A 12,431-nucleotide genomic window follows, 5' to 3' on the forward strand; every position below is an offset into this window, starting at 1 on the left:
CCGCAGCAGAGATTTAGCACCATTTAAAATGACAGCGACGGAATCAGAATTCCCGAAGTTGAATGCCGCCTAGCAATGGACATATGCTAGAAAATGTAGTTACTTGCACCTTTTTCCTGCTTTGGGAAGTAGCCCAAGGTCGAATGACAACGTTGATTTTGACGGTCATATTTTTTTAATAAGGTGCTGTTTATTTCATCATTTCATTACATTTCTGTACACTCCTTTAGCTCTGTACTGTAGTAGTTACCATCAGAACCATGTATAGAGAAGGTTATATACAGTATTTTGACATTGACATGTTTTGGATCTGTACTCCAGCATTTGAAATGATACAATGACTGAGGTTAAAGTGCAGACTATCAGATTTAATTTGAGGGTAATTTCATCCATATTGGGTAAACCGCTCAGAAATTACAGCACTTTTTGTACATAGTCACCACATTACAGAGAACAAAAAGTATTTGGACAAATAATTGTGCCTCTTTCTCAATTATTATTTACGATTCATTCATTATTATCTGCATCCACGTTAAATGTAGAAGTGTTTAGAAACATTCACAAAAAAAGTGACTCCAAAATGACAATGCATGGTAAATAATGTCTTTCTATTGGGCACAATATAATCTAAAACACAACCAAAACAAACTGCAATTGCATCCAACAATTTGTAGTCACGGTGTGCTAAAAATATGGGACCAAATACTGTTGACTACTTTAATGTATTTTCTAAATGGTTCACCCGATATGGATGAACATACCCTCAAATTAAAGCAGACAGTCTGCACTTTAAAATCAGTCAAAACAGAAAATGTGTGTCAGTCTCTCTTGTGAACATTTCTGAATTACAATATATACTGTGGAGCCAGTTTCCCCACCCCAGATTAAACCTAGTTCTGGAATAAAGTGCACTTTCAATGAAGATTCTCCATTGAGAATATTTTAAAAAATCTGGGACTAATGTTAGTCTAGGTCTGGGAAAGTCCAGGAACGACGTCACGTTTTAATGCAGTGTTTACATGCTAGTCGGAACTAAGAAACTCTGAAATTTCAACTTGCTGAACACAGCACATGTATAACTAGTTAGTCGAATGATTCAGGGTTTCCTAGTTCCGACTAGCACGTGAATGCGGCATTAATTCTTTGTTCTTCACCACAAACAAAAACATGGCCGACAGCTTGGCTCAGACAGTTGCCAGAGGACACAGCTTGTTCTGTTGAAGAGGTCCGGCAACTAGTGTTGGCCAGGCACAAAACTTGGGACTGTAGATATGGAGGAAAACAGACCTCCTACCGTTCTTCCTTCCATGTCATTAGAGAGACCTAACAACCATCGCCACTCTAATAGTGGTGGGGTGTTTATGGATGGTGTCGGGGAGGTGGTGCAGTCTGTGTGGTGGTTGGTTGACAGTAAGGCGAACGCCACATTAACAGAGACAAACCTTCACAACCACCATCCATGTCCCGTCTACAGACAAGGAAATGCCTCTTAGACAAAAACGATGACTGACACTCGGTGGGTGTGGACTCCTGCTGAGAAGCTCAAACTCATTTCTTTTTTATCCTTTCATTTTCTCCACACAAACTCCTCCTTTTATACATTTCTGTAACTCTGTCCTAAGTCAAGTCTTTATTTCCCCACATGAATAGATAAACAAAGTATCAAAGGTCAACTTGAAAATATTGTTATTGTCCATCAGGGTTGAACCCCCACGATACAAAGATGTTATTTTTCTCTAAGACGGTCAGGCCTGGAAATATTTTATTGTCCATCAGGCCTGAAGAACCACCGTTATGCCATGTAGATGAAGGTGTTGAGATCCGTCTCGTCCCGCTTGATGTACTTGTGCTCAATGAGCCACTCCATCTGCTCCTTGATCATCTTCTTTTGAGGTAGGAACATGTTTTTGAGGATCTCGACCAGCTCTGTCTGCAGCTGGGCATTGGTGATCCGCTTGCGCATCTTCATGATTTGGATGATGGCCTCCTGGAAAGGGAGAGACCAGGAGAAGAAAGAGAGGGTGAATCTCAATTGTACAGTATTCCCTTGATACCTTGCATCCTCCGTCCTTGCCGCTTTTTCAAAATGCATTGTAGGAGAAGAGCCAAGGGGAGAAACCACAGATCTTCTGCCTCAATGTGCTTTGAGAAAGAGACAAGCATGTGAAATCAAAAAATCTTATTTGCAATGACCTTTAAATGGGGAAGCCCTTATACAGTACCTGTGTTCTCAATATCCTGAGCTGGACGATTCCCTCGTTCTCCTCCTCCCTCATTCGCTCTGTGGTGAGCTGAAGCCGGCCAATTAGGTTAATCTTCCCCCTTTTTTGGACCTTGGAGTTTTTTCTGGACACACACACACACACAACATTTAGAGGTGGTACTAGTGGGTATTTTTTGTGCCACATACTAAACTCAGCAAAAAAAGAAACGTCCTCTCACGGTCAACTGTTTATTTTCAGCAAACTTAGCATATGTAAATATTTGTATGAACATAAGAAGGTTCAACAACTGAGACAAACTGAACAAGTTCCATAGACATGTGGAATAATGTGTCCCTGAATAAAGGGGGGGGAATGAAAAGTAACAGTCAGTATCTGGTGTGGCCACCAGCTGCATTAAGCACTACAGTGCATCTCCTCCTCATGGACTGCACCAGATTTGCCAGTTCTTGCTGTGAGATGTTACCCCACTCTTGAAAGGCACCTGCAAGTTCCCGGACACATCTGGGGGGGAATGGCCCTAGCCCTCACCCACCGATCCTACAGGTCCCAGACGTGCTCAATGGGATTGAGATCCGGGCTCTTCACTGGCCATGGCAGAACACTGACATTCCTGCCTTGCAGGAAATCATGTACAGAACGAGCAGTATGGCTGGTGGCATTGTCATGCTGGAGGGTCATGTCAGGATGAGCCTGCAGGAAGGGCACAGCGTTGAGATTGCCTGCAATGACAACAAGCTCAGTACAATGGTGCTGTGATACACCGCCTCAGACCATGACTCTCCACCTCCAAATCGATCTCACTCCAGAGTACAGGCCTCGGTGTAACGCTCATTCCTTCGACGATAAACGCAAATCCGACCATCACCCCATGTGAGACAAAACTGCGACTTGTCAGTGAAGAGCACTTTAGCCAGTCCTGTCTGGTCCAGCGATGGTGGGTTCGTGCCCATAGGCGACGTTGTTGCCGGTGATGTCTGGTGAGGACCTGCCTTACAACAGGCCTACAAGCCCCCAGTCCAGCCTTTCTCAACCTATTGCGGACAGTCTGAGCACTGATGGAGGGATTGTGTGTTCCTGTTGTAACTCGGGCAGTTGTTGTTGCCATCCTGTACCTGTCCCGCAGGTGTGATGTTCGGATGTACCGATCCTGTGCAGGTGTTGTTACACGTGGGTCTGCCACTGCGAGGACGATCAGCTGTCCCTCCTGTAGCGCTGTCTTAGGCGTCTCACAGTACGGACATCGCAATTTATTGCCCTGGTCACATCTGCAGTCCTCATGCCTCCTTGCAGCATGCCTAAGGCACGTTCACGCAGATGAGCAGGGCCCTTGGGCTTCTTTCTTTTGGTGTTTTTCCAAGTCAGTAGAAAGGCCTCTTTAGTGTCCTAAGTTTTCATAACTGTGACCTTAGTTGCCTGCCATCTGTAAGCGCCTTAACGACCGTTTTACAGGTGCATGTTCATTAATTGTTTATGGTTCATTGAACAAGCATGGGAAACAGTGTTTAAACCCTTTACAATGAAGAAACCCTTTTCTGTGAAGTTATTTGGATTTTTACGAATTAAAGGGACATTATTTTTTTGCTGATTAGATGATACAGGACAACCTCCAAGTCTAGAAATTCAACCTGTAAGATACAGCGCATTCAGGAAGTATTCACACCCCTTGACTTTTCCACATGGTTGAGTAACGGAATTTCAAAATGATTCAAATTAGATTGCGTGTCACTGGCCTACAGATAAAACCCAATAATGTCAAAGTGGAATTATGTATTTGGAAAAATGTGTTGAATCAATTAGTATTCATTTTGTTATGGCAAGCCTAAACTTCAGGAGTAAAAATGTACTTAACAGGTCACATAATAAGTTGCATGGACTCATTGTTTGATTTTTCAATGTCTACTTCATCTGTGTACCACACACATACAATTATCTGTTAAGTCCCTCAGTTGAGCAGTGAATTTCAAACAGATTCAACCACAAAGATCAGGGAGGGTTTCCAATGCCTCGCAAATGTCACCTATTCGTAGATGGGTAAAAATAAAAAAGCAGACATTGAATATCCCTTTGAGCATGGTGAAGTTATTAAATCACACTTTGGATGGTGTATCAAAACACCTAGTCACTAGAATGATACAGGCATCCTTACTAACTCAGCTGCCAGAGAGGAAGGAAACCGCTCAGTGATTTCACCATGACACACACACACCTGTGCTTTATAAAGGGTGGCATAAGAAACGCTTAAAAAGGCCTTATAATTTGTTAGATACTACTGCACTGCTGGAGCTAGGAAAACAAGCGTTCCCCTACACCCGCAATAACATATGCTAAATATGTGACCAATAAAATTTGATGAGGCTAATGGTGACTAATGAGTGTGATAGAAAACTGAGGATAGATCAACATTGTAGTTAGTGCACAATACTAACATAAATCAAGAGTGAAAAGGAAGTCTATAGAAAACAAATATTCCGAAACATGCATCCTGTTTCCAATAAGTCACTGAAGTAAAACTGTAAAGAATATTAATATTTTCAAGCATGGTGGTGGCTGCATCATGTTATGGCAGGCTTGTCATCGGCAAGGACTAAGGAGTTTTTTAGGATTAAAGGAAACGGAATAGAGCTAAGCACAGGCAAAATCCTAGAAGAAAACCTGGTTGTCGGCTTTCCAAAAGACACTCAGACAAATTCACCCTTCAGCAGGACAATAACCTAAACCACAAGGCCAAATCTACACTGGAGTTGCTTACCAAGACAATATTGAATGCTCCTGTGTTTCCTAGTTACAGTTCTAACTTAAAATCGTCTGGAAAGTCTATGGCAAGTATTGAAAATGGCTGTCTAGCAATGATCAACAACCAAACTGACAGAGCTTGAAGTATTTAGAAAAACAATAAATGTGCAAATATTGTACAATAAAGGTGTGCAAAGCTCTTAGACTTACCCAAAAAGACTCACAGCTGTAGTCACTGCCAAAGATGATTCTAACAATTGACTCAGGGGTGTGAATACTTATGTAAATGAGATCTGTATTTAATTTGCAGTAAATGTACTAACATTTCTAAAAAATATTTTTAATTTAGCAATTATGGGGTATATTTAATCCATTTTGAATTCAGGATGTAACAACAAAATGTACAATAAGTCAACGGGTATGAATACTTCCTGAAGGCAATGTAAGTAAAGCTAGCCCAGAGAGCCAACTCTGTGGCGGTGGAGAGCCGGGTTGCAAACCCCATCTGGTCACACATTAGGGAACACTTACATTAGTGAAAACTCCTGATTGACATAGAAGAGGGTGCCCTCTGCAAAGTCTTTGGGCGAACCCACCACTGGGTCGTAGGACAACACCTGCCGCTTTAGCTTGGGGAACGCTACCAGGGACTGAAGGAAAAGGAGAGAGAGAGGGAGAAGAAAAAGGAAGAAAAAAGGAGAGTGATGGAAGGAAGGAGAGAACTTAAATGAGTGGATATTTGTTTTGTAGCTGTGAGGAGCATAGAGATTGAGAGTTAACAGGATCCCGCTTTAAATGATGTGCACATTTTGAAGGCTTCATCTATGCTTTAAAAAGGATTCATAAATGTGGCATAACTACCGATTTCAAATGTGACAACCCACTGTCAAATATGACAAACCTGTGCTTTATAAAATGGTGGAATAAGAACCGATTAAAGGCCTTATAAAATCATATCAAATTGAGGCTTCACAAAGCATTTATAACCTTGCCATGTATCTTGGTAGCGCATTGCAATGCCAGGATAGTGGGATCGATTCCCAGGACCACCCATCCGTAGAAATGTATTCACACATTACTGTAAGTTGCTTTGGATAAGTGTCTACTAAATTGTATATATTATATTACATTACTTTAAAACATTTCTACACTGAACAAAAATAAACATGAAACAAGATTTTACAGAGTAATAGTTCATAAGGAAATCAGTCAATTGAAATAAATAAATTTGGCCCTAATCTATGGATTTCACGTGTCTGTGAATATAGATATGCACCTGTTGCTTACAGATACCTTCTTTTTTTTTAAAGTAGCGGATCAGAAAACCATTCAGTATCTGGTGTGACCACCATTTGCCTCATGCAGTGAAACATCTCCTTTGCATGGAGTCGGTCAGGCTGTTGATTGTGGCCTGTGGAATGTTGTCCCACTCCTCTTTAATGACTGTGCGAAGTTACTTGCGGGAACACGCTGTCGTACATGTTGATCCAGAGCATCCCAAACAAACTCAATGGTGACATGTCTGGTGAGCAATGTTCCTTCTAAGCTGCGCGCAGTATCCCCGAGACTGCCGAGCAACTCCCCGGGACTGCCGTGCAGAAATATCAGCCCGCAGAGAGAAGCACGTGATTGAACTTCACTCAACTTTCTAGAGCAGTGGTCACCAACCGGTCGATCGTGATCATTCCTAGTCGATCGCCAAGTATTTCTGTAAAAAAAAATATATATATATAATTTTAAAAAATTAACGATAAAGCAATATTTGTCTCGGCCTGTTGGCGGAAGGTGCACACAATTCAGCTGGGTAGGCGAACTGTTGCCATTTTGAACAATTTCATGTGTCTGAAGGTACAAACTCTGCCTTCCCGGCGGGCCTAGGAGAGCAAATCAAGTGCACTATAGGCCTACTGCTGGCCAATCAGATGGCTCAGATGACCGTGACCGCAGTAACGTAGCATGCATAAAAAGCAAGCTAGAGCAAAGATACTGAGATTTCAAAATGCTTAAAACCATGATTAGAGACTGTCAACAAATACAGCAAAGAGATGCTGTTTTTATGAGTTCATGTTTAAGTTCAGCACGGTCATTACTTTGTATTCAACACTTTTATAAGACATAAAATCAGTGTTCATCCTATTTCCACTCAGCGCTACAACAAGTACTGCAGCAGTAATGAATGTGTATCTATAGGTGTATGTTATCATTAGTGGCTTGGGTCTTTAAATTAATTTTTCATTTTATCTGTTCATAGGAACAACATGAATTTGTGCATGAGGCAGAAATAATGCGGTGCGACTCGAGTTGCCCCATCAGCTTGAAGACAGTGTCCCTTTTTAGTCAGTGTCAGTGGAGATATGGGAGAGCGGAGGGATGCTGAGAGGCGGACCCTCAGTCTGCTGCTCTCTCCCTCCGCAGAGACTGACCATCAGATGCAGATACCGTCAGTCCAGTAAAATAAAAAGCAAACTATTTCAAATGTATGCTCACTCAGCTGTGCTTCACAAGTAATATAACAACGGATCTATTACCAGTGTGATCATATAGCCTACCTGAAATGGTGAAATATATATATATTTTTTTGAAGTGTCTCGAACAACAATGCATTAGTAGCAAAGCCAATATGCGGTGATAATGTATTGGGCACATATATTACTGTAGCAATGAGGTTTGTGCAGTAAGCTAACTCGCTATTGTTATTTTACTGCTGCCCTTTAATTATTTGTTACTTTAATTTATTTTTAGGCATTTCTCTTAACTGCATTGTTGGTTAGGGGCTTATCAGTAAGCATTTCACTGTAAGGTTGTATCCTGTTGCATTCGGCGCATGTGACCAATTTAAAAACAAATTATTTTATTTGTTAATGTTGCATAGGCTTTTGTTTTTCAAGTCATGTTTAAAAAGAAATCTGAGGTAGATCAGCTTGTTTTCCCTGCTAACACCATCTTTCATTTCCATTTACTATAGCAATTTTGATCGAATCAACACAATATTAGCCACTTTCAATGCAACATACCAAAACAAAGAACTATGTAAGAGATTTTATTGTAGCCAGAACGCATCAGAGTAGGATTCTATTGCATTGACACGCACTACTCAGTCCGTACTCTATACAGACCAGTGCGGCCTAAACAACAGAGCTGCAGTAGGCCTATATCCAAATAGACCATTGCCATATATGGATATGTGCCATTTACATTTAACTGGACTGTGTTTACAACATGAGCGGTTGTGAGTAGATGCACTTGTTTTGAGATTAACGCAAGAGCTCCATGTAGCCATGTGTGCACATTTTGTTCATGTCCTTTGCTAGTTATTGAGCTACAAGCCCAATTATAGATACTTTGTAGTCAGCAATAGCTAAGTGATTGCTTCCTACAAGAGCACAAAATATGTACATTTTCTGGAAAAGCAAATCAGGTAAAGAGCATTTTTTGTGTCTTAAAGGGGCAGTGTTGTATTTTGAGACAAACTTCAATAAGCTAAGTAGCCAATAGGCAGAGGGTAGCATAATTTGTCTGATTCTCTGTAATTAATGGTATGAATAATAATGCATTTTATTTTGTAAAGTGGTTTCTTGCATCAAACACCACAACATTGTCGGTCACCTCCTTGTCTGAAGGACAAGAAGATTAACCTGTTTATGTCAAGCCCTCCATGTTTTATTTCCCCCCCCCAAAAGTCTCACGGAATGTAGGCCTACATTAAACACTACACATTGGCTGCAACTGTAGACTGAATGATAGAACAGCTATTTCCATGTGAAAATGTTACGGGATGCATTTATGGTAGGCCTATAATATGATCAAAAGGCCACTGTTAAAACTAACTTATATCAAGTACAGCCACAGAGTTCATAGCGAACGTGCGCTGGAAGTTGCACAGAATTGTCACAAATGTTCAAGTTAGCGCTCAGCAGACCTGAAATTTGCTCAGTGCTCAAAAGAGAGGGAACATTGCTGCTGAGTATGCAGGCCATGGAAGAACTAGGACATTTTCAGCCGTGCATTATCATGCTTAAACATGAGGAAATGGAGGCGGATGAATGGCACGACAATGGGCCATTCAGGATCTCGTCACTATCTTTGTGCATTTAAATTGCTATTGATAAAATGCAATGGTGTTTGATGGCCATAGCTTATGCCTTCCCATACCAAAACCTTACTGCCACCATGGGGCACTCCGTTCACATCAGCAAACCGCTCGCCCACATCGCCATACACGCAGTCTGCCCGGTACAGTTGAAACCAGAATGAATCCGTGAAAAACACATTTCTCCAGCTTGCCAGTGGCCATCGAAGGTGGGAATTTGCCAACTGAAGTCGGTTACAACGCCGAACTGCAGTCAGGTCAAGACCCTGGTGAGGACGACGAGCATGCATTTGAGCTTCCCTGAGACGGTTTGTTACAGTTTGTGCAGAAATTCTTAGTTTGTGCAAAACCACAAACCGCTGGTGTCAGACCCTCCCGCAGGTGAAGAAGCCGGATGTGGAGGTCCTGGGCTGGTGTGGTTACACGTGGTCTGCGGTTGCAAGGCCAGTTAGACATACTGCCAAATTCTTGAAAACTTGGGGGTGGCTTATGGTAGAGAAATAAACATGCAATTCTCTGGCAACAGCTCTGATGGACATTCCTGCAGTCAGCATGCCAATTGCACACTCCCTCAAGACATCTGTGACATTGTGTTGTGTGACAAAACCCCACATTTTAGAGTGGCCTTTTGTCCCCTGCACAAGGTGCACCTGTGTAATGATCATGCTGTTTAATCAGCTTCTTAATATGCTACAACTGTCAGGTGGATGGATTATCTTGGCAAAGGACTAATGCTCAATAACAGGGATGTAAACAAATTTGCGCACAACATTTTAGATTAGTAAGCTTTTTGTGCGTAGGGAACATTTCTGGAATCTTTTATTTCAGCTCATGAAACCAACCCATTACATGTTGCGTTTATATTTTTGTTCAGTATAGGATGGCCTAACCGCTTTGGTGCATAGTCAATATTGAACCTGACCTCAACCAAAACACTCTGAAGTGCAGTCATGCACTGCAAAAAACATAGTAGTTAGTTATTTTTTGCCTACTTTGGTTTTCCCCCCACAAACTCAGTTTTCTCTGTTTAGTTTTTCCAGGTTTCAGATTTCCAACATGTATTTATTTTTTATCAAACTAAATAATAAAACAATTTGAATTCTATGTTCACAAGAATGCTTAAACCACATCAGGGGATGACTTTTGAAGTCTGGGGATAATGTTTGCGGTGTAGTTGCCCTTAATTCAGTGAGCATGCCCTCCACTGTTTGGTTAGCGGGTTTTCTGTAGTGCAGTAAGCCACCTGATGATTATGTATTCCAAATACAGGGATTCGCATTGTGGCAGCCAATGGAATGTGTGGGGTAAAAGGCCAGCAACACGCTGTATTATTCAGAGCCCCGTGAAATTACACCATATACACATTCTACAGACCCTACTCAGTATTACATACAATACTTTTACAGCAGCACACAGAATAGTTCTTGCTCTTCACAGGACAGACGTTGCTTTCCGGTTTTGTGATGAAACAAACGTATTTGAATTTATTCCTCCACTGTGTGTATATCACGGTGGCATATGAATGAATGAATGTGTTATAGAGCAAACAATAAGTACTATAAGTAAAATAGTATCGTCTTGCCCAGTAATTTAACACACGCACCGCTGCTGGTGCTAAGCCAATATGTGACTTGTTTCAGCAAAGTAGGCGTACGTTGCAAATCACTACTTCACAGCAGCGCCATTTGAAGGTAAAGTTTTATTTTTATTAAATTGCGTTTGTCAGAAATGCCTTCTGGAACATGTTAACTGCCTTAAAAACAAACGTGTATGCCATCTGTAAATAAGAAAATTGTTAAATTACGAGCCTAGTTGGTTTAGCCATGGAAAAAGCCGGCAACCTTCCCGCTAACCATAATTGGCTGAGATAATGAGTGGGCTGGACATGTCGAGAGATGAGTTTGGATTGGTCTGCCATGTAGCACGCTTCGGTCTATAATATGAGCAGGTCAGTATGTGTAGGTAATCCTTTCTAACTCTGCTTTTTTGAAAGATATCACATAGTAGAACTGCATAAGTGTTGCTCTCCACTTTTATTTAACTTGGCAAGTCAGTCTTATTTACAATGACGGCCTACACTGGCCAAACCCGGACGAAGCTGGGCCAATTGTGTGCAGTCCTATGGGACTCCCAATCACGTCCGGTTGTGATACAGCCTGGATTCGAACCAGGGTGTCTGTAGTGACACCTCAAGCACTGGGATGCAGTGCCTTAGACTGCTGCGCCACTCGGGAGTTTCTGGAGGATTGAGTATTGAAATCAGTGGAATTAGAGTGTATGAGAGCTGGAGAAAATTCAGGCATTTAATTGCAAATATGCAGCTAGAGTTGAAGACAGAGCACACAGAAGTCTCCAGATTACATCTTCAAACTAAGGGCAACCATGGCATCTGTGACAGAGAGGGAGAAGCATTCATCCATGTATAAGGGTAAGAGAGTCTAGCTAGCAAATTTTTAGATATTAAACATTTCTAATTTTGTCAGGAAGTCAAGTTAAAGTGTACTGTTAGCTAGCTAGCTAACATTAGCTGGCTGGCTAGCTAACATCACGTGTGTGATCTGTGTAGTAATATTATTCGTATCTCAGAGCTATTTGCATTGCTAGTTATAGCCCAATGTTAGCTACCTGCAGATTCAAGCAGGGTAGTAACGCTATGAGTTGGGATTATGCTTCATTGTTTAGCTAGCTAGGTCTAAACAAGACTCCACTATGCAATTAACTATTTCAATAGAATGCTTATGTCACTGCGATAGACGTAGCTGGTAAATTTGTTCTGGCCATCTACTCCGATTTCAGAGAACTCTAGTCTTAGTGTGCCAGAGTGCAGAATAATTACGAACTCTCAAAACCCGCTGAATATGGCCGGTGTCAGTAAAAAAAAAGCAACATTACATCTTTGCCAGCAGCACAGTTGCAGTCACCATCGCTTTGGATAACATACAGCCTAACCAGCTCTGCTAGGGTGAGTAAAATGGTCAGACTGGTTCTCTCATTTGTCTGGAAGTAGCTAGCCAATGTTAGCCAGTTAGCTTGGGTGTTTGACTGCTGTTAGGTCAGAACGCTCGAATCAACTCTACTCCTCGGCCAGAGCGTCCAGTGTGCACTCTGAACGCTCAGAGCGAAGCGCTCTGAATTTACGAACGGACAGTCTGACAACGCCCAGAGCACACTATGGCACTCCAAATTAAATTACACATGCTTAGTGTAAGCCAGCCTTTAGTGTTGAAATATTTGATTATTTAGGACATAGCCTCACATGTGAATTCTTAAAGAGATGGGCAGGGCTAAAGATTAAGAGGGTGTGAACGATGTTGAATGGTTGTAGACAGAAGAGCTCTCCAGTAGGCATGAAAACATTCAAGGGCCATTTTCTCAAAAAAGTG

The 12,431-nt window shown here is 41.6% G+C and overlaps 1 protein-coding gene across 9 annotated transcripts in view; it reads right to left on the bottom strand.

Moving 5' to 3' along the window:
• Nucleotides 1-1,617: 1,617 nt before the first annotated feature.
• The window catches only part of LOC112258039 (cullin-5), a 46,796-nt gene continuing 35,982 nt past the window's right edge, over nucleotides 1,618-12,431 (bottom strand). For 8 of the 9 annotated variants that reach the window (XM_024432097.2, XM_042326945.1, XM_024432095.2 and 5 more), the window contains 3 exons: nucleotides 5,490-5,608; nucleotides 2,223-2,346; nucleotides 1,618-1,987 (listed from right to left, as the gene is read on the bottom strand). In XM_024432097.2, the coding sequence (XP_024287865.1) occupies nucleotides 1,793-1,987; nucleotides 2,223-2,346; nucleotides 5,490-5,608 (438 nt within the window). In that variant the 3' untranslated portion in view covers nucleotides 1,618-1,792. Of the gene's footprint in view, nucleotides 1,988-2,222; nucleotides 2,347-5,489; nucleotides 5,609-12,431 lie in introns of those variants that run through there. The other variant, XM_042326949.1, reaches the window with a different exon arrangement.

This window comes from Oncorhynchus tshawytscha, linkage group LG09 (genome assembly GCF_018296145.1).
Source record: "Oncorhynchus tshawytscha isolate Ot180627B linkage group LG09, Otsh_v2.0, whole genome shotgun sequence".
Lineage (NCBI taxonomy): Eukaryota > Metazoa > Chordata > Actinopteri > Salmoniformes > Salmonidae > Oncorhynchus > Oncorhynchus tshawytscha.